Genomic DNA, 23,102 nt, shown 5'->3' with positions numbered 1-23,102 from the left:
TAGGAGGGAGCAGGAACTTGCTACTTGACATACTACCACTCCTGAATGAGACCACCTGTAATTTTTGCAGCATACAGAGTCCTTGGAGCCTTAGAGTCAATCTGTCAACAGCACCTGGTTGCTCACACAACAGTTCATCCAGACTTTTATGCTGGAAATGGTGCTGTACTCTGGAGTAAACCAGCCGTACTTCACTGACAATTATTTTGACATTTCTGGGGTGATGGCCACCATTTTAAAATATGCACAAAAGTAAACAAAACCATTTCAGGATAAGGCAGATAATCCATAGCTTCATACTGTAGGTTACATCTGATCAGGCCTTGGGACATACCACAGATAGTGCGATACATGGTACATACACCTGCCCATATTCTAGTTGTGGAGGGCAGGTTTCCAAAGTTATGCTCTTCCTCTGAACCCTTGAGCCTATCTTCTGGCTTTTATGTTTGTGTAAATGTCAATAGTGTCTGCTTCTTCCTTGCAAACTCCCTTGAAGACCTTGTGATTCTTTTCATTTTCTCCCTTAAATCCATTTCTGTCTTTATGGTAGCTCTGAGTGTCTTTCCTCTCTGCCAAGCAGCATTCCCACTTCCACCCTCTCCAGATGTGTGTTGTCCTGTAATATGAGCCCATATCTTATATATTAAGATTTATAAAGTACTTTGAAGTACACTTCAGAAGGATTGGTAGAGAAAGCACAATGGATTGTTATAACCTGTCCTCTGTGCACCATCATTCATAAAACATGCATGTAAGGGAGTGCTGGTGGAAATGTTAATGATACCAATACTGTCCCAATGGTAAAATGACATGGTGGTTCACATTTAACTGCCACCAGCATTTCTGTTACACCACACATTAAACCTATTAATAACCAAGAAGATAAAATTTTATCACAATAAGGAAATATACATTGAGATATGCATCTTCACACTCAACTAATTAGTTACCATCGACTGTTTTCACTTTGCTCAGTGACATGTGGTATATAAATCATTACAATATGTTAAATGCAAATGGTTGGTAATAGGGTAACCATCTGCTCACTGTTGGAAAGTTAGCAGAGGAATATAGTAAGCTGTACTTCTAGTAATGATGCTAAACTCACATCCCTGAAATACCAAATATCTAAAAACAGCTGCCTCTACTAATGCTAACATTGCTAATATGTTTCTTACCCTTTTCATTTTCAGAAGTAAACCACATATTGTAAGAGGTAATTTTGTTCTTCAGCTTGAACTTGATTTCAAGGCTAGAGTCTGTAACAGCAACATGAACCACTGTATTGCAGAGGCTGATCTTTTCCTTAAACGGTGTTGAGTGCTTTTGAACAGCCAATAAATAATCAGGCTGTGCACTTTTCTCAGGACATCTTTTCATCCACAAATATAATTAAACCCTCTTCCTCCCCTAACCCTGGCTGCCAGGCCTGTTTTCAGGGATGACATTATTTTGTAAGTGATAGATAGGTGGCACATTGCTGTCTGGTAACGTATTACACTAGCGACCATCAAAGGATGCCTCCATCTAATAACCTCCCATGCCCTATGAGCATTAAAGATCACCACTGCAAAGAGGGATCAATTATTTTGCCACAGACATGTATTATCAGGGGCTGTCACATACCTTCATAATGAGCTTTCCTGGATACCCAAGCGACAAAGTAATGTGTTGGAAAATTAGTAGTGGGACAAGAGTGAAGGACTGCCTGCCAAAGTTGAGGCTATGCCTTCAAGCCAGAGCAGCTCCTTCACCCCTTACCCAGTCAGTCATCTGCTGGTCAGGGTCACTATCACAGTGCTGGCTCCCCCATCAGTAATATATTGCACTATCACCTATCACAGAGATTAATATGTTCCTGTATTGAATTCCCAAGATGTGGCTCTCAGCATTAAAGAAGCTAAGGAATTAATTTGGCTTCCACTGCCTGAATGGAAAAGAAGTTTGTGATTTCATCAAAGTCAGACACTAGTGCTGCTGTGGCTTGCTCAGGCCACGTTGGGAGCGAGGATTGGTGTTTGTTCAGGAGGTTACATCTGGCATGGCAGTGTCTGATTTAAGACTGTGCTTCCAGGGAAGCACCTGCAGAGGAAGAGGCTGCAGGAGAGCTCATTAGCCTGGCAGTTTCTCAGTCCCAGAATGAATTAGAGAATAAGATGTGTGGTCTACAGCATCTCAAAAGCTGTGGCTTTGTGTAAGCGTGCTGTCCTGCAAAGCTTTCTAAGTTTACAAAAATTTTACAAGGAGACATTTTGTGCTAACACATTTTCCTTTGTTGCCCTGAAAGAAAAGCACCAGCTGAAAGCTGCACGTTTGGTGACTCCATTTTGATTCACAGTGAACACTTGCCTGTTTCAAAATGGGGTGTCTGCACTTTAAAGTTATCTGGAGCATTCATAGACAGAGACGTTGTGATGAGCAGCACTTTATAATTCCTCAAAGGCATGGTGCCAGAGCTGGGAATTTGATAAGCTGAGGTCCTGAATTGGATTCCAGCAATGGTCACAAGTTTTAGGAAGCACTCATTTGAAATTGCAAGCAGAGGGAAAACAGGATTCTTTCTCTTTAATTACATTAGTTTTATTGAACTGAAGCATTGCTTCAGTTCCCAGAACACTTTATATATATTTTAATGTGAGTTACCAGATACAGAATGGTTGCAGTACCGTTTATTGTTTCTGACTTTTATATGTGGTAAAACAGATTTTACTTATTTTCCCCTTTAACTCTCTTGTGCATTAAGGATCTTTAGAAGTTGGGATGGTGTTTACTGAAGTTGTCATAACCAAAGTAATTTAACTTCTTTGATCTGGTAATGGTTCTATAGTGCCTTTGTTTAGGCCTATTCAGAAAAGCCAATCCAAAGCACATGAACATGCACTGGAGTCCAGGAAACTGGCAGCCTTTTGTGCAGGAGAGGAAATGTGAAATGCATTCCCTCAGTGGCTGATCTTTTTAATTTGCCTTAGATTTTTCTCATATTTATTGAACTGTGGGCTGTTTCTTCCCTTAGGTAGAACTAGAGCTGTTGAATTTGCCATGTAAGCACAACCGTGAATTGACTTGAAAAAGTTTTTTTTTAAAAAAAATTACCGTTTCTGTCCCCCAGTTAGAGCACAGCAGGTCCCACAACCTTCTGCTCCTTTGGGGGAGTGGAGACGGCAGGAACGGCGAGCAGCAGTGGCGGGTGGGACAGGGGACAGAGCTGCAGAATGACAAGGCATCTGTTTTGTCAGTGACCCACTTCAGGAAATCCTCCTTCCCTCCTCCCACACCCTGCATACCTCCAGCTGCTCGTTTCTCACTGTCTTTGTTTCTCTTTCTGTGATGTGATCATCACTCCTTCAGTTGTAGCGCATGGGGATCACTGCCCATGTGGCTCAAAGAAGGAATGGAAACCTTCAGGAGGAGCATCTCACTTTACAATAATAAAGTAATCCTATTATACTTTGTCAATGCAGAAAATTGCTTATCATTTAACAAGCTTCATTAAGGATCCTGTGTTTATGGAACCATGCCTTCCTTCCTTTGAATGCCCCTGAAATAATTCTTCCAGCAGGACAGCAAAACAGCAAGGAGCCAGTTACATTTTTAATCACTTGTGTCCCATAGGAATTGCAGTCTGCCAGCAAGGGCAGCTCCTTCCCCTCTGCAACACAGGAGAAGAATTAAAAGATGGGAAGCTGTGGTTTGGGAATGGTGGGTTAAAGTTAGTAATGATCTAAAGATGAAACAATCTGAGTGTCATTAACTGCTAATATTCTGCTACTGAAAATGTTTAACCTAATCCAGAAGCTAGATGGAAAGGGAGTTGGGGTGGGGGTAAATAAAGGGCTTCATCCTCCTTTTCCATTTGTTTTATTCCTGAATGGTGAAGGGGTAGTTGAAAAAGAGTTGGATGAAATTAAAAGTAAAATGAGAAATAGTATTTCATTTCCCCTCTAGTGTACAGGTCTTGAAAGAAGGAACCCTTACATATCCAAAACAGTTTGCATCATTTTAGCTTCTCATCATGTAGATCAGTTAGACACTGCAGGAGTAACCTGCAATGTGGTCATTCTTTCCAACAGTAATCCTTCCAGGTGGGTGACAGCAACAGCCTCCGTTCTGACATGTACAAATATCTCATGTTTAGACTTGATGCCTTAAAATATAGATCCAAACTTTTGGTTTTTGAAGATACTGAATCCCTATATTGAGTGAGCAGATTCTGAAGTATCTCATCTTTCCAACAGCTACTTTGGAGACTAATGCTGACTTTGTGGTCTATATGTTGGTTTGTTTGTTTGTCTGTTAGTGCTTCATAAAATATAGATGCTTTAAATAGGAGAGATACGAGACAGCGATACCACGGGAATGACAAAGGGTTATGTGCTCTGATTCCAAAGGATATACTTTTGATGTTGTTCACTGGTTTCCTCACTGCACAGTCCTACCCAGGGTTTGACTAACAAATGCACAAGAAGTGTATGGCTGACATTCAGCTGGCTTGTGAATTGTGGAGAGGAGATACATATGCTCTAAAGGCTTCATCCAAAGAGCATTACTTGATGCATCACTCGATGCATCACTCACAGATTTTTAGAGACTTTTGGCATTTAAAATTAAATTATGTAACAGTGGTTTAGTGCTGACTCTTGGAAAAAATAGGAGATTTTGTAAATTTTGACTGGTTTATTATACCAGGGCTTTTGAAAAATCTCTTGCACATATTAGGCCCACAAAAAAAGGCCTTACTGCCACTGAAAAAGATTCAGCAATTTAAAATGGGCTGAGTGTATGTTGTAACAGGAGAGAGACCTTTTGGAGAGTTGTTCAAATATTGCTGCAATGCAAACAGTTAATACAACATAAAGTCCAGTCTCAGTGTCCTGTATGCAGGAGCTTCCCCCTAATTCCAAACACATAAAATGTGGACTTGTTATATCCTCATAAACTTAGCACATTTTTTTAAAAAAACAGGTTTGAAAATTCAGCTGCTGTAACTACATTAGCCAAGCAAGAAAGAGAAAGAATTGCCCTGAGGTGTGAGGGAGAGCAGGGCACTTGTCCAGCCAGGAGCAAGGGCTGAGAGGGGGCAGCTGTTTTGTCACGGGTGTTCTCAGAGATCCCATTCTGCAGTGCTTGCATCTCAAGAGAAACCTGTTACAGACTAAGACTTATCTTCCTTATTTTATAGAGTTCTTTATCTTCACAGGTATGTCAGCATCTGAAAACTCAGAGAATATTATGAAGGAATAAAACTGAGACAAAATAAAGGAGTGATTTGCATAGGGAAAAAAAAAGATTAATAAAAAAAAAAAACAAGCTACATTCAACTTCTGTTAGAAGCAGCTTGAACAGATGCCAGAAGCTTGTCCCCTTTGTGATATGATTATATGGCCACTAAGTCATTTGATTCAGTCAATCTGCTATATATCATGATAAATCAGTGTAGACCAGAAAATCTACAAGTGCTGCCCTTTTTCTCTCCTGATGTTTTTTGCCCAGCTTGCAAGCAGAGAACTGCTTTAACAAGATTTGCGGACACTTCTGAGTCCTGTGTAATGCTCCCCCCTCCTGGCTTGTGTAGGTCAACAGGAGGAAACGCTGAGCAGGCATGAGAATAGATGAGGAGCGAAAATGAACAGCAATGGTGGGGAAAGGAGGTCACGACTGCTGTGGGCACCATCCTAAATCCCAGTGAGCTGTCTCCCTCCTTCTCCTCTGCAGCTCTCATTGTCTGAGAAAGAGAACACAGCTATAAAACACCTCAGACACAAACAATAACTCCTTCATCCCCAGAAGTATTACTTACAAAAATGTTTTCTAGTGAAGCAGCATTATATTTTTGGTTTGGGGTTTTTTATTTGCATAATTCAGGGAGTTTCTGATAATTATGCCCAAATTCATTAAAGATAAAGCTCTGTGTCATGCAAGCATTTTTATAAGGATTCTGTCAGGGCACTGTGTCTTTTCCTGCTCATCAGGCCTTCAGGACAAATACCTCTTCTTATTTTCAGTGGATGGCAATGCTCTGTCAGTGTGCAAACAAAACTCAATTCATTTTGAACAGCACTCTTATGCCCTGAAGAATGCTTTAGTGCAGGGAAGCTCTTGTTCACCATCTGACTGTCTGTGCCCCAAAATGGAGCCTGTCCCATCTTGCTAGATCTATTCCTTGTAATAAGCTGCTGCTTGAGAAATAGATACTGCTAGACCTCCCTATATTAAGGACTTTTGGGGTTTTTTTCAAACATAAGCTCTTTCTTTACCTTCATCTATTAGTTCTCTATTATTTTTCATAGTGCTATTTATATATATATACATATATATATGCATGCATTTTACTTCCAGATTAGCTTATTCTTTGAGAAACAGAAACAGCTTGTATATTTTCCAGTGGATTTGGAGGCTGAGGAAACCTGCTTGACATTTCAGAGAAAACTGAAAAGTTCGTATAGGATTTTAAAAGCTGTGTTATACAAGATGGAATTGCTAAGGTTTGTTCTTCAGTATAAACATGTACTGATTGTTTCTGTCAGCAGTATTTCACTGTTGCTTTCCCCTATGACAGCCTTACATTATTCATAACTTAAAATCTATTCTTTAAATTTTCAGTTATAAGAGTTTCCTGGCGGGGGTCACAGAATATGAAGGGAAGTATTGATTTGAAACATTTAAAATATAAATGAAGTTGTTTAGTTCTTCTGGTACATGGAATATTATAGTCACTGGATCAAATTCAACCCCCCAGCATGTCTGTTTTCATAGAAAACAAAAACATGCTCCCAACCTCTCAGTGGACACTGCAGCTTCTGTGTGAACATTCTTTGATTTACCCAGTATTTGTTAAAAACAAACATGAATAATGAATGTTCCAGAGAACTTGAAGGCCAAAAGCAAACACTATTTTATTCTTGTCTGACATTAGGTCAGAGTTTTAAGACTTTAAAATACAAGGCTCTAAAACTACCAGCCTTTTGCCACTTAAACTTACCAAAGCAGTGTCAGCAACCCCATTTCACAATGACATACACAATGTCTCTTGTCCCATGTCACACTGACGCTAGGACAAGTACTAAACACAGTGGCAGAGCTGTTTTGGCACTCAGGGAAAATCAGGGTTGGTGGTACCACGATGCGCATGCCTGTATGCATGTCCACACTTGTCACCTGCTCATGTCCACACATCAACCCGCTCACTGCTCCAAGGTCAGTGCCAGAAGCCAGGTCCCCTCTGCCTTTCACCATCTGAGGTCTAAGAGCTCTATTCTGGCTGCCTCTGCCCAGGACTGCCTTGCTCTGGCCACCCACCTCTGAGAAGACCACGTCAGCCATTAGGAGTCACACCCTCAGACCATCTAGACCTTGTGGGTCCCTTCCAACTCAGGATATTCTGTGATTCTGCACTTAAATTATTACATTCAGATTTTTCTTAGGAAAAAAGCAAGTAAAAATGTGACCCTTTATCATCTAGCTCAAGAATTCTAATACTAAAAAGTATTTTCAATTTTCCCATCTTCGTATAATTCCACTGACTTTAATACAACATAATAAAACGTTTGCAGATTCTAGCCAGTTTATTGGCTTCAAGATAACAATAAGTAGTGTCTATAATTAAAAAGTACTGTCATATGGTATTTTTGAAAAAGAAAATAAGCTTTTGCTACACAAAATCAGCCTTTGAAATACATTAGATGAAAGAAGAATTGTTTTCCCAAATTAAAAAGATACACTTAGAACTTTATTTCCTAAACTGTTTAAAATTACTTCCAACAGATAGCATTGTGTTTGTTGTGTTGTTATACCAACAGGGCTAGAGATAAGGTGACCCAGTATCTCTTTCTCAGTATCTTAAGTTAGCTATAGGATGCTAAGTTGCTTCTTCAGCAGCTCACTTTTCATCGAGTTTTCTTCAGCAGGAGAAAGGATTAGTATTTTTGAAGTATAAATTATTCACAGAAGAAATTTCTGTCCATGATGGCTGAAAGTATCTTCAGAATTTAACCCACATTAATAAATACTTTTGACTAATTTTTCTGAAAACTCTAAAAAGGCACAATTTTTCCTTTGGAAATATTTTTCTTTTAAAATTGTCCAAAAAAAATTCTAAATTGGGATTTAAAATCTGAAAATAAAACTACACATTTGACACGAATTATTTTTCCCCCATTTTTTTTCTGTTCAGTCAGTGAACTGAAAAATCAATTACTTGCAACTGCACTACTGGCAAATGATTCTTATCATAATCATTCCAGAGAGAATTATTCTGTGAAAAAGAGCTTATATTGTGTGGAATTTGGAAGTTAAAAAATTGAGGCTAGCGTGATAAACACTGAGAAATGTTGTTTTGTTTTTTCACTTTTCTCTTTCAAGTTATGACCTCCAATCGAGATGAAAAACGAAAAGAAAACAATGCAAAGGAGGAACAGTAAAAGCTGTATGTATTTTAAAGTGGATTGGAAGTGTCTGCTTTGATAATAAGCAGCTACCAATTCCCAATTATTTTAGATGGAGCTGTGAAGCCTAAGCATTTTAAAAGTCAACCTTAATGAAACACAAGAAAACACCAGGACAAAACCACTTTTGAAATCTTTACTCAGCCTGACTTGCTCTGAACAGGTCATTAAGCACCCTCAGCTTTGCTGGTTTAATCATGAATACCCCAGAACACAGCCCAGAAAAGAACAGAGCTGCCTTATAATTATCCTTAAAGTTCAAGTTCAGCAACATGGTTTTTCAAAAAGAGATCAGTTAACCTGCCCTCACAGTAAGCACCTTGTTCTCCTTCGCCCTCATGAAAGGCATCAAGCAGAGGCAGCAGCAGGACCCAGCAGAGAGCAGTGGCCGTGTGCCTGGTGCTCCTCGCTCTGGGAAGCACGGCAGTGCTGCACAGGGAGAGAGGGCATTCCAAAGCCTTAAATTCAGTAACACCTAGAGGTAATACCAGCAACAACCAGCAGAACAGCAAACCATGGGTGGGGAACAGCAGGACACAGTTTACCTAGGTAAAAAGGGTGGTTCAAAGTGGTTGCAGCGCTAAACCTTGAGCAGTGGCTTCTGTGCGGATGAGGTGAAGGTATAAGCCTGAAAAGAGAAATGTTAAGCTAGTTTTCAGAATCAAGCATTAGTTTTTCGCTAGGCTGTGTCTGCACAATTCAAAAATATTTTAGATATTTATCATTTTAAAATATCCAGTAAGAGGACAGGCCACTAAATCATATGCCAAAAGTTTTCATGTCTGGATTCTCAGAAGTCTCAAAAGGCAACCACCTGAATTACATTTCTACTTAGGCCCTCGCTTACCCCAGCGGTTTTTCTAAATGGCCAAACAGTGCCTAGGCATCTCGTGGCGATATTGAAAATAAGAGTGCTTTTATCAATATTTCTTTACCTTTTCCCAATACATCTCCTGTAAAACAAGAGAGATAAAAGAAAGGAAATCTAATTTTGTCTGTTTAAAGCACTTACATCCTGGGCTTTTCAGGGACTGTTAGGTCATATGTAATATTAACTGGAAAGACAGCTTAGCCTTTGTTTTTTGGTGTGCTTTATTGCTGGTTGTGTGTATTGGTGGTTCACCTAAAGCAAAGGTGGCCAACATACATAGCAAAAAACCAAGGATATGTTCAATAGACCTTTTATTGTTGGAGAAAAGTCTGGCTTCTTTCTGGCTGTTTTCAAAGAGAAGTCTCCTGATTAACTGCTGAAGCTTTCCTGCTGGCTCCTTTCCCTTGCTCCAGCTCCATATCCTGCATGGCTCCTGGCCACTCAGGGCAGCCATAGGAGCTGCCACAAGCTGGGTTGAACCAGTACCTCTGGCAGGGTTAGACAGGCTCCCTAAATGATTCTGCTTTGTGTTCACTTTTTTCCCCAATATAACACATCTTCTTATCTTCCTCTTGGAAAAAATTTTTTCCCTGGTCTTTGTGTTTGTTTGGACAGCAGGTGAAAGTCTCCTCAGGACTTTCTGATTTGTAAAATCCCCTCACCTACAGACATAAACATAACAAGAGGGCTTTAAAGCAGAGCTGGTCATAACAGATGCCTGGCAGAGAATGAGAAGGGGAGGTTTCTCACGGAATCCTGATAGAAGCACCCACAGGAAAACCTTTCTTGTTACTGATGCAGTAGGAGCAGGACCTAGCTATTCATTGCATTTAAGCTATCAGAGGTCTCACCTTTCCAGGTGCTCCCTGGTGTCCAAAAGCCAGTGTGTGTGTGGTGGGCTATTCTGCACCCCTTCTGTGCCTACATGTAGGGGTGCTGCCCTCCCAGCTCTGCAGCTGCCGGGGGTGCAGAGGTTCTGCCAGTGAGGACAGCAGTGAGCCCAGGACATCCACTGCTCCTCCTGCAGTACTGCTCGGAGCAGCACAAGGCATATCTTCTCTCCCTTGGAGGCAGCCAGTTGCAGCCCATACCCAGTCTCCCATATATACCATTCACAGCAGTGACTACTGGGGACACGTTTGAGCTTTTAAATGAGTCCTTGGGAGGTCTCTTAAACAGAAGTGCTTTGAAACCTTTTTAAAAGAGCAGCAGATGTACGGCTTCACAGAGCTGGTTTCCCTGGTGTTGAATTCTCTGCGCACCATGGATATCTTTATGCTGCTTTTCTCTCTATTAAAGTCCCCCAAAGGTTACCAAAATCAGTATGAAATTAACCTTGCTTGTTTCTCATGTAGCAGAAACACTGCTCTCTTGACAAAATATACTTTATTCCCTACTGTGACACAATAGGTGCTACGCCCTGAGTCTTTTTCTAAGCTAGTAAAGATATTTCTGCTTCAGCCAGGTCTGTCCTGCATCAGTCATGGAGACAAATTTGTAACAGCTCATTTGGGGTATTACTGCATGCAAGAATAAAATTTCTCCCATTGCAGATAGTTAAATGACATTATTGAATGGTATTGTAAACCATGTCCACTTGGATGGTAATTTAATGACCACAGTTTTAGACCTCCCACACAACAAATTGTTCCTTTTCAGTGTTGTGCTGGGAAAAAGAATTTGGGACCAGCTGGCAGCTGATGCTGTGAAATACTACTTACAAATAAAGACAGGAAGTTTGGTGCAATAACTAGCATCTCAGAGCATCTTTCTTGGGAGTGCTGCTGAGCAGATGTAAGACTGGTACGTATTAATTAAATTAAACCCAGAACAATGGATTTCTTAATAAACTTAAAAGTGCTGATGCACATTAGCACAATGCCGGGAGTTTCAAATCTAGTGTTCAGATTTGTATCAGGAAAAAAGAGAAGAAAAAGTGACTCCTAAAGATTTCTTAACTTCTCTTTCTAAATTTGTAAACTATAAAACTTTGCAGTGATATATAGCTGCACCTTTCATCCAAGGTTTGTGAGCCACAGTCTTAACAGTCTAGCAGGTTGTGGTACGGACTTTTACAATTGCTGCAATACAGTGGTTACATTCTGCCTGGTAGTATTATCATGGTTAACATGAGCGTGGTTTTTGGGTGTCTTTTCATGTCTGTTGACTTGTTGATAATGACTAACTGCTCAATGATGGATGGCAAACTAAGACTGGCTAAGAAGGACATTGGACAGCACCAAAAAATTTAAAATACCAAAAGCTTTTCTTTCTTAATGTCCTGATGGCAATAAGCAGTTGTAAAATCTCAGATAACTTGCTCCTTAACTTCTTTGCACTGACAGATAACAGCACGGTACTGCCAAGCAGACTGTGTTATTCCAGCTGGGTGAGAGAGATAGATTCTTGTCCCAGTGCCACTTGCCTCTCTGATATATAACACTAAGGGGAGCTGAGGCTATTCAGGTTTTTAGCATCTCCAAGTTTTTCTTTATATTTAGAGCAAACATAAAAACAGGAGATACATCATGACAACTCAGAACACCTGAGCAGTGTAGTACCTCTGCAACACCTGCTTCCCCCTCTGCCCTGTCATCCCATCCCTGTATCAAGACATCAATTGCTGTGTGAAGTACAGCAACTCAGTAGGTGAGACCAAAGGGATTCTAGTGAGAAAGAACGAAATTTTCGAGTGGGAGAGAAAGAAAAAGCAAAACTAATTGTAACACTGATGCCCTTAGAGTTTACATCAGCTGCTTTTTCTCAGTTCTTGGTTGGTAGTCTGGGAACCTACCAAAACAATCACTAGTGTTAAATGACCAGTTGGCAGCACTGGAAGAAACTGTCATGCTTGATCTTCATCTTCACAAGAGGTTTGGCTTCCTCTCTGGGAGAGACATGACTGCCTTTGTTCCCATTTGGCATCCTTCACGTAGGTAAGAACAGCTTCCTATTTCTGAGGTTAAAGATTAGAGCAAAATAGATGCATGGAAACGATGTGGAATACTGGCATCCTGCCTTGTCAGCAGTCCTGTCCCTAAGCACATCACACCTTGGCTCCTTATCCTCCACTGGCTCCCAGTTTCCATCCCATCATTATTCAAGGTCTTGCACCTGCCACTGAAAATTATAAAAAGATTATCTGTCATTATCTATTTAAAAAATACAGCCTCCATGCCTAGGATAATATGACTGAAAGCTGGAAACAAATTAGGCTTCATTTCAGGCAGTGTGAACGAACATAAATTCACTGAATCTACAGCATCCAGATGGATTTACATCGGCTAAGAATCTGACAGAGCGTGTTCACCAGTGAAAGTATTTGCAGAACACGCTGCTGGCAAACTCTAGCAGATTTTATAATCACTTTCTTTATTGACACATTTCCATAAACACTAATACCTCTGAAACAAAAAAGCAAAAATGAATGTTTAGGAAGGGAATGCAAGTTAGTTCTCTACAGCAGCTAACAGCAGCTATATTTTCAGACATTTATTTCCACTTTAACACTTAGAGAATATGGAATCAAAGTTAGAAAAAGCATGTGTCCATTCCACTTGGCTAAGTTTATTAAAGTATTTAATATTAAGGATAGGTAATTTTTTATGTGGTAAACTGAAATAACTCAGAATTAGCCATTCTGTTCTACTCGACATAAGCATCAGTGGATTATTTTTACACTTCGGATCTAAGAGACTGAAGAAAGCCTGAATATATTCATATCTGTTGGTCAGTGACATTTTTTATCCAGCCACAAAATCAGAACAGTTATAAATGCTTAACTACTGAGGTGTTGCTCAGGTTACTGCCTCCTCCTTTCTGTGTTTGTGATGAGTGCTGTTGGTCTAGGCTGCAACATTTTCAGTTGCCTCTGTTTGTCTGGAAGGCTGTCATCTGGTAAACTACTGCATTTCAGAAACATTTACAGTTTATTTGGCAAGGTATGGTAACTTGTGGCCTGTGTCTGCAGGGGGCAAGAGAAAAGGAGAAGCAAAGCCAGAAGGACCTGCCTCGATATTTTGCTTCTAGAGCAAGACAGTATGCATCTATCAGATAATAGTCAATCTTAATCAAATACAGGTTGAGATATAAATTGATCAGTAGGGATCCTGTAGTTGTTTGTATGGCCAGCATTTACTTGACAGTATATATAAATGTTTACTAGCATGTGAACACAGTAAATCTTATAAACACATTAATATTTAAATTCAGCACTTGCATACTCGTATTGTTGGGTTGGCTTAATGCAAACAGTGGGCAATTCCATGCCCTGCAAGCTTTCTGTGAGCCTTGGGACTGTGGGAAAGGGAATTATGCTGCCCTTTTGGACTTTGTTTTCTTTTTTAATTTCAAGCTCTCCAAAGTGCTTGGAAGTAGGCCACTGAGAAAGCAAAGCAAACCTGTTCTCTGTGCCTCGGCTTTGCTGTTCCCCACTAGATACATTATATTCAGCTGAGGGAGAATAAGAAGCTATTTTCCCCAATTTTCCATACTGCCTGTGGGAATCTAATTCAATTTCCTCCCAAATTTTGCAGTGAAAACGAAACAGTAAAGAATAAAGTTGAAGAGGCTTCTGTAAATCTCTGGATTCTAAGGTACTAAGGTGCAGCAGGATTACTGAGCACAGGTTAAACTTCTTTTCTAACCACAAAGCTACTTACAGATTTAAGAAGCTTAAAAACCTGATCCAACATTAGTCCTTGCTTTGCAAATGAAAGAATAATATATTTACCTATACAAAGTTATATTTGTTATTATTGAATTTGTTTATCCCTTATTATTGATGTAGCCCTATTCCACAAAGGAATCTTTTTTTTCAGTGAGAGATTATGATGTATTAGATAAATTCAGGGAAAAGGACAGGAGAAAAAACTGATGACCAAATGCATTTCCAGAAATAAACACATGAAAAAAAGGACTCTCATTTCATTACTCACACTACAGTGGCTACATTTTACCACCAGACCACAGGGGTCTTATTCCTAATGTCCAGAAAAAGATGCAGTGCCCTCTTTGGATTTCGATTCCATACAGCAGTGTGGACCTGAGATATTCATACGACTCAAAAAAATATGAATAGAAAATAGAAGTTACTTTTTTGCTTCATGTGAGCTGGCACATGTGTTCAGCAGACCTACTTGCACGCAGCAATCCATGCCATTTTCTGATTGTCAACTGTCCTTAGGTGGTTTTGACCCTTTTAGCTCAGAACTTCTTCAGACAGGTAGTCCTTACAGTGAACACTGGTAGCCAAGATTGCAGTAATTATCTCGTTGCCACTTTTATGTAAGTGTGTCTGCTGCATCCCCACAGAAATAAATTGACCAGCAGTCATTTTATTTCTTCACAACAGTATCCTTTATACTTGTTTTTATCCCTGCAAAATCTATTAAGTTTAGGAGATTAGGATAAGGATCAGCACACTTTGGGGTTTTGACATGACATGGAAAATCTTACAATATAATGAATAATAATATTCAGCAGACATGGTGTTTCTGAGACCAGGAGCCTCAATGAAAACGTGTTCACTTGTCAGAGAAAATTAAAGAATAACCAGACTTACCTAAGTAATGATGTTTACCTCATACACTCAATGGTGCAAGAGTTTTGTAACTTACCTGTATATATAATTTCTCAACTTATGATAAATTTGTCTCATAAAGAGTAAAAAAAATTTTTTTTAAACTTGAAAGATGATAATTCAGTTTCAAAAGATTTCATGGTATATTTTAAAGGTGTTTATAATTTGACTGTTGCTTTCTCAACTTATATCTCATCCTCCTTCCTGGCTGAGGTATCATTTCAAATGTATTTGTAATGTGGGATTTTCATCTTTGTCTACAGTACATTAGAAAACTAAATCTCCCTGGTGAAGCTGCCTCAAGGTCATTAGCAAGCTTGAGAGGCATAATGTAGATGACAGCCTTAACACGTTTGATGTCATCATAAACGCAGCCAAGTCCTGTAGGACAACTGTAACAAGGTGCTGGAAGTAGTTGCTAGCACTGGGGAGCTGACTAAGGCTCCCAGCATTGCCAACAGTGTTTTAAAATGCCTAATTAAAACTGTGTGGGGATGGTATTTTACGTTGTGTGGGCAGTAATGTGAAGAGCAAACACGCCAACTCCTCTGCAAGTTCAGGCTTTGCTTACCTGGGAGCAGGGAGCCGACTCGTGGCATGCAAAAGTGAAGAGTCTGTGCAGAAGGCTTCCAAGTTGGTTTCAAGTTAATCTTCTAAACTTTGGCGATGACCTAGAATGATTCAAAGATGTATCTAAGTGAGGAACATATGGCTAGTCGTTAAAAATGTATCAAAGAGCTTCTCTTGTCATTCTTTCTCATGAATGGTCTCCTGAACATCAAGGATCCCCTCACGTGCCCCCAGTCTGTTGGTTGTCACTCCCCTGCGAGAGCGTCAGCACGCTATTAGCAATTACCTTAGTGATATTTACAGCATTTTAATGTCACTTGTCTCTATGTAAATAGAGTCTGTGAGGAGCACAGTGCACCCAGGGCTTCCCACTACAACAGCACTGCTCCTTCAGTGTGCCAGAGCGCTCCTGGGCCTTATGTAACTGCCAAAAATATCATTTCAATTGCTTTATGACAAAATAATGAGTCTGTCAGAGATGAGTGGTCAGAAAAACAAATTTTTTCTCCCACACAATTAGGGTTTATAGCATTGGACAGCAATATCAATCTCCAGTGATTCAAAATTGAATTTGCACGTTGAGGGAAATGTGTTCTTGCATGTGGTATAACCAGGCTGCTTAGCAGGGAGAGTCCGCACAGGCTGAAGTGCAAAGATGGATATTCACTGTGCTGCAGAAACATCAGGGTGGAAGTTTCCAAATACAGACAAGTAGTGTGGGGCCATGGCATTCACTTCCACAAGCTCAGAACTGACAGAGCTGCCCCACCAGGAGCAGTAATAAAAAAAGTCTCAAAAACTGTCACCAGATATAAATGGCAGACAGCTTTTCCCTTCAGGTAGAAAGCCATTTCAAGGCCCACATCTCTCCGTACATGACCTAATTGTCCATGGAGTTGTTGATATTTATAATCATGGACTTCAGTCATTCTCTGTAAAGTCGTACAAGCATTAGACCTCAGCAGTGCCATTTACAGTGAGCATGTACTGTATCTCAGAACTGCACTTTGCCCTTAACATTTGATGTGTCCTTACATGAAATCTTGCCCTTAAGCTGTTTGCCAGTGCAGTGCAGAGGCTGCAGCACCGATCCTCTTCTGTTCGCCAGACCTTAACCTGTGCTCTCAAACCTTCTGTACTGATTACAGCTCCCTCTGTCATCCCTTCTCTGCACAGACAAACCCACTTGGTGTGCCAGCAGCTGCTACCCACCCACTGCTACCCAGTAATTGCATTTCTGGGTGTGTGTACATAATACCCTGTACAGGACTTGAACTTTCTTCTTTGGATTTCAAGAAACTAGACAGGCATGGAATAACTATGGATAATATGGAACTCGGTACACAGGAGGTGGAACCAGTTTTTTAGGTTTTCAGATCTTTTCCATTCTTATACAAGCAGCCAAAGCAACCACATTCTGCTAACGGAAGCGTCAACACAGGCTATGGGAAATGTTGTGTTGAATGTGTTTTGTATGTAAATGTAATTAGACCTTTTGTTAATATCTCAGATTGAAAGCAGTAATAGCTAGGAACAGCCTTCAAAGCAAGTGTTTAATGAAATTACAAATGGGACCTAGGATTTTCAGAAATAATTTATCACCATGGATATTCATATACAGTAACAAAATATTTCCTTACCTCTGGAGTAGAAAAGAAAGGTAATCTTCCATAAGAAAGAGATCCATTTGGATATCCTCCGTGGGAAGCTGCTATGCACATCTTGACAGTGATCTGCTGGGAGCCCAAGTCAGCTCCCCCATCAGTGGTGCTCAGCTGATTGACAGCTGAAGTTCCTAAGGTCCAGACTCTGCTGCTTTGTTTTCACACCGCTGACAATCCAATGTATCTCGTTGCAAGAGTGCTTCTCTCATGGTCCGTCTGGGTGCTACTTTTACCAAAATAGCCTTCTTTCTGTAACCCTAAATATTTCTATTTCCCTTACTGCCTATCCTGCAAATAGAAGCAGCTTTTTATTGTACTCTAGTCATCTCTCAGCCCCGCTACGCTCATTTACCTCTTTCAGTCATCCAGAGAAGTCTGTCTCTCAAGCACAACAGGCATTTCTCTTTGCAGAAGTCTCTGAGACTGTGCATATGTACACTGATGAGGTCCCTGGGACAGACTGCCCAATTCCTGGTGCAGCCTTCCTAAAAAGATAAAAGCATATGAAATATTATTTCCCTGTTTCTCTCTCCACATACACCACAGATTTTGATATTGGCTTGGTTTTCCCCAGACACGGTGCCCTCCAGTTTGCTTTCTACAGATGCTTTTTATTCTCTTGCAGTTTTAGCACTGCCTGCATTTTACACACATTCACTATTGAGCTACATCCTTGATTTGCAGTGGAAATCATGATCAATCTCTTCAAGATCTGTCAAGTGGCTTCAACAAAAAAAAATGGTGCAAGAGCAAGATCAGAGCCTCTGGTTCAGTCTTCTGAATGTCTTATTTTACTTATACTTCCACTCTTTTACTCCTTATATACAGTTTCTGACATCAACAAGACTTTCAGTTCAATCTCTTCAGATTTTATTATCTACAGATTATTTCATACTTGTATAACACTGATAATCATGAGCCAAACCCAACTTTTCTGTTCTCTATACACTAAGAAGGCAAAGTTTTACCACACATTATCTGATCTTTTGTGGTTTGGGTTTAGGGGGTTTTTTAAAGATTTTTTGTTTGTGCCTAGTATAACTAACTCTCAGTAAGTCAAATCTGACATTTTAAATATAAATATATTTTTAACCTTAATTTTTAGCTAGTCTTGTAGTAAAATATAATGACCACATTTGTTCCATACCTTCTTCTCCTTAGAAAGTGTACACAGCTAAGTTTGAAGTATTCTGAGGATTCTTTGGAAATTAACCATTGTTGGCTCTTTTTTTGCTGTTATTAACATTAGATTTGGACTGTCCTCTGCCCAGAAAAGCTCTAGATCAGTCCTTTATTTTTTTCTCAGTGATCAAATTTATTGTTTCTCTTATTCTCTTTAAGTCATACTCCTAGAAGGCTACAGTCTCTTCCCACTGCTTTTTTTTTTTTTTTTTTTTTTTTTTTTGGGGGGGGGGGGAATGCTTTGGGGTTTGGTTTGGGGTTTTTTTTTCAGTTTTTTATTATTACTTGGAATTTTCTTTTAAGACAGGATGCAGTATTCTGGGTAATTCTGCTAGGAAAGCTTTCAAAAATACATACAAAGCATATAAATAAGTTGATTTCCATAAAGGCATTGATTGAATGAATTTTTGATTATTCTACTGGTTTAGGACAAGAAAAGCCATTTAGCAATTCTGCCATTTAGGAAGCTAAGTGGCCAAAATGTCCCTACTTTGTCTGTTTTGTGTGTGTTTAATCTGAATGCCCATATGGGGGCTGTTGGTTTTAAATCTCAGTTAACAGGGTTTTAAAATTTGACAGGAGGTTGCCAGCTACTTCTAGAAGAAAATGCACATTGCTGTTTTCATGCAAAGCTGCCGGTATCTGGTCCAACCACAGCCCTCCAGGATGTCCCATTCTCTCTGTCTGGTGGGGCTTGGTGGCTGAAGTCACACAAGATGCCTTGTGCAGAACCCTGCCCATTGCTGGAGCTGCCATGTGCACCCCGGAACAGCTGCCCGGTGTGGGCGTGCTGCAGCACCTTGGGCTGAGAAGCATTTCCTCTGCACCAATCTTGCCCTAAGAAATGAAAAAACTGGGCACCAGAACAGGCAGCAGAGCTGTGCTGCCCATGCTCTCTTGCCTGGGGAATAAGGAAAGAGAGGAGGCAGCCTGTAAAGAGGTGGGACACTGTGGGATTAGGGAAAGTGGGCAGTAAAAGGAAATAGTGAGATTATACTGCATTGTGTGTGCATGTATGCATCCATACATATAAATATATGCATATGTTTTGCATATATATATATATAGTATGAAGAGGCATGGAAGCAGAGGAGATGGAGAAGGCCAGAGTCCACCCAAGACTTTTACCCATGCAAGAAAAACTAAGGAAGGGTCAGTCTCTCCTCAGGAACATATGAGAAGCACAGCATCTAAGAAGTGCAAAGAGATTTTGCACAAGGTTTTGTGACACAACTGTTCTTTATTTTCAGGTTAAAAGATCTGTGCATATTTACACCAATTAGCAGATTGACATACCTTTATCTTCCCCACCTCATTTCCCGACAAGTCTGCAGCACCCTGTCAGAGCACTAAGTACTACAACTTTCCCTCAGAATCAACCTTTTTTTCTTCTTGCCTAGATCAGTTTGCTGCCTCTGACACTGATGAGTCCCTACAATAAAACAGAAATCTCCTCCTGACAGAAATCCAGTCTCTTCCTCTCTCTAATTTGTTCTAGTTACTCGACAGTCTCTCCTGCTTTTCTCCTCTATTTTTTGGTCTTGTTCTTACTGTATATGTCTCCTGTTTGGAGTCTTCCAGTTTCATATTCCTGTAGACAGTAAAACAACCCATGGCTTTTTCTAATAGCGTACCCTTTACCAAAATGTTCAATGTCTAGTGAATAGGCAGATGTCATCCACTGATGCTCAGACAGGCATCTTCCATTCTGCAGTGGCTAGTCACTGAAAATTCACAATTGATTTAGTCTTCAAGTACTGATATTTTGGAAATTGTGTAAAAATTACTCTCTTTCTCTTGTCCAGCATATTGAATACATTTTGGTAATTTCAATTTCAAAGGTGTTGAACCTGTTTCTCTTTAGAATGAGCATTGCTCAAATAACAGCAATTCCTAGCACTGAGGAGAATGCTCCACCATCTACTGTATTACATATTCTTGTGGGTTTTCTCCAACAGCTACTTATGACAACTGCAAGCTTCTTTTACCCTGGGGATATATATGTATGTGGCCAATTGCTTCAGGTCATATTCCTTCCAAATGGCAGTCAGCTTGACAGCTGTTAATTTGCACTTGGCCATTCTGTGTGATGTTCTGCTCTAATTATTGGTCACTGCATGGAACAGGTGACAAATGCCCACATGAGAGCCCTGTAAATAACTAGATGTACAGTCATTAGGAAAACAAACAGGAAAGGTCGTTAAATACTGGTTTTCTCTCCAGCCCCAAACAGGAATAGACTTTAGCTGGTTTTGACATCTGTTGGAAAGGGATGGAAAGAGGTGAAAATACCTTACTGTTCATGAAACTCACTTCCCATTCTGTAAGTGTCCCAGTTTCAGGAAAAGACGGAAATTCAAGGAAAATACAATTGTTCTAAGACCAGATGCAGAATCTGGTTTATCTAATGATTTTGTCACAAGGCTCAATTAGGTTTCTTTCCCAAGTAAAATTAAATGTGCCTACCAAAATATTTTGTCTGACCTTCAGCTACTACAGCTATATTGAATTAAAGCAGGAAAAGAAATTTCCTTTCTGAACAAGACAGTACTTGCTGAACAAGAATGGCAAGACACCATTATAGTGAGCTTTCCTGCTACTGAAGTGTGGCATTACAGAGGATATTTAAATGAAGTCTGTTTTCTCAGGCTCCCAGGGCCCAATTTGGACCTTAATTTGGATCAGATTCCATAAGGACATAAGCAGAGGACTTTTTTTATTCCTGAGAATAGTAACTCTTGAATTTTTGAAAGATTATAGACCTGTCTATAGTAAAAATTATTAATCGTTTAGTTGCTCTCAGTGGAGCTGCATTAGTGAACACAAGAAAAGATTCAGCATCTTGGAGTCTTGGTGACATTTCTGCTTTTAGACCTATGTGAGCTGAAGATCCTGCAACTTGCTCTTTGCAGTGATGTGTTGTCATGTCATGCTTTCATGGTAGAACAATACTGCAGGCACAACACATAAATCGAGTGGTTGCCATAGGACACGCTTTTCTAAAACTTGAACTTAAACTCACCTCACCTCTAAATATCCCACTTTGTTTTATTTTTGCCTTTTAAAATTAGGTGTAAGTGCAACCTTCACGCTACTGGCTGTAAAGAAGAAAACAAAAGACTACTTTGTGAATGTGAGCATAACACAACGGGCCCAGATTGTGGAAAATGCAAGAAGAATTACCAGGGCCGACCATGGAGCCCAGGTTCTTATCTGCCTATACCTAAGGGCACAGCTAATATCTGTAAGTAGTTTTGTATAATAAGGATATTTCATTATTACAATTCTGCCCCATATCATGACTCTGAAGGAAGATTAATGCTTGCAGAGGTTTGTCATTCCTTTATCACTCGGCATGTATAATTGGACAAGGTGTCAATTTGTAAGTGCTAATTGTAAGTATACCTCATCTGTTCCTCTCACATGGTTGTAAATGACTTCCAGGAGAACCACATGTTTATATCCATAGACACATCCCTGCACACTGCACAGAAAGGGCTAAGGAGTGAAAAGATTAGGACTCTTCACATAAAAAACACACACAAGTGAGAGAAAGCAATGTGAATAACTGCAGTACTGCTCCAGCCACGGTGCCCTCAGCTCTCCATTCATACATCCTTATTGTCTTGAGATTGGCAACACTCTCACCTCAGTGTGTGAGATGAGGTCCTTGCTCATTTTTTATCCATTTTAAAAAAGTGAAAAAAAGAAAATTAAGGCCAAATTTTTCATATTAATAACTAAAGATCTAAAGGTTGGGACACATTTACCTGATGTTTACCTGCAGTCCAGATTCATATGTACTCTTGTAGATCAAGTGTTGAAGAGAGAAAGCAAGGGCAAAACCTGAGGTTTTATATCTGCTTGATTCCAGCTAACAGCCACTCCACAATACACATATGTACTATTCCAGCACACTTTCATATTACCCAAAGGAAGAAGTTACTGACAGCAGCATTTCCTGGTCCTGGACAGGATTGGGTCAAAATAAAACATGGTGGTGAAAGAGAGGGCACAAAGACAAGTATGAACATCAGTCCTCCCGTTCATGCAATATATGAAATACACAGTGATTCAGAATCCTCCTGAACTGAGTAACGGACTTAAAATCCTTTGAAGAAAGGACTGAAAATGAGGATAAACCTTTCGACAGAAGTTACTAGCTTATTTTAAGAAAAGAGTCCACAGTTTTGCCCTGATTAAAGGCAAAACATTCATTTTAGAATATTAGATGTAACAGTTTATTGAAAAAGCTATTTGAGAGAAACAGAGCTGTGTATGCAGCTGAATGAAAAGTTTAAAACCAGGAGCAGTACGCAATGCTCAGAATGTTATCTAAGACTTCAAAGCAGCAGCTGTGAAGAATCAAAACTCAGAAATTAAGATCATAGGAAGCAGGACCTTATCAAGTAAAATGTGAGAGTAATAGACCAAGTAACAAACCATGAAGTGTGGGGGCATGAAGTTATGATAAAATTCTTACTGAGCAGAAAAAAATGAACTTCCAAAAGGCAAGGAAAAACATTTTGTAAGAGTGTTCACTTTTTTTCCTGTTATAAAAAGTGAATGTGACTCAGAGAATTAATACTTTAAAGCTATGTTTGGGAAATATGGTGAGATTTACCAGGTTGGTTTTAGCTAAATGCAGCTTGCTGTGTCATTTACCTCATTCCCAGTCAGTTGAGCACACACCAGACAGAACTGTGGAATTAGCACCTACTGAAAGAGTGTCTGAAGCTTGTTAAAACAACTTTATGTTAGAACAACATTAGTGAGTTTTAGCAAATATA

General features: G+C 39.8%; 1 protein-coding gene across 1 annotated transcript in view; it reads left to right on the top strand.

Moving 5' to 3' along the window:
* The window catches only part of NTNG1 (netrin G1), a gene marked incomplete at both ends in the record, with an annotated part of 143,932 nt that overhangs the window by 65,670 nt on the left and 55,160 nt on the right, over positions 1–23,102 (top strand). The window contains one exon of the mRNA XM_082287020.1: positions 21,384–21,556. Within this exon, the coding sequence (XP_082143146.1) occupies positions 21,384–21,556 (173 nt within the window). The remainder of the gene's footprint in view (positions 1–21,383; positions 21,557–23,102) is intronic.

This window comes from Coloeus monedula, assembly GCF_965178545.1.
Source record: "Coloeus monedula genome assembly, chromosome: 9".
Taxonomy (NCBI): Eukaryota; Metazoa; Chordata; class Aves; order Passeriformes; family Corvidae; genus Coloeus; species Coloeus monedula.
Note: the sequence above shows the minus strand (reverse complement) of the source record. Positions and strands in the feature narration are given on the sequence as shown.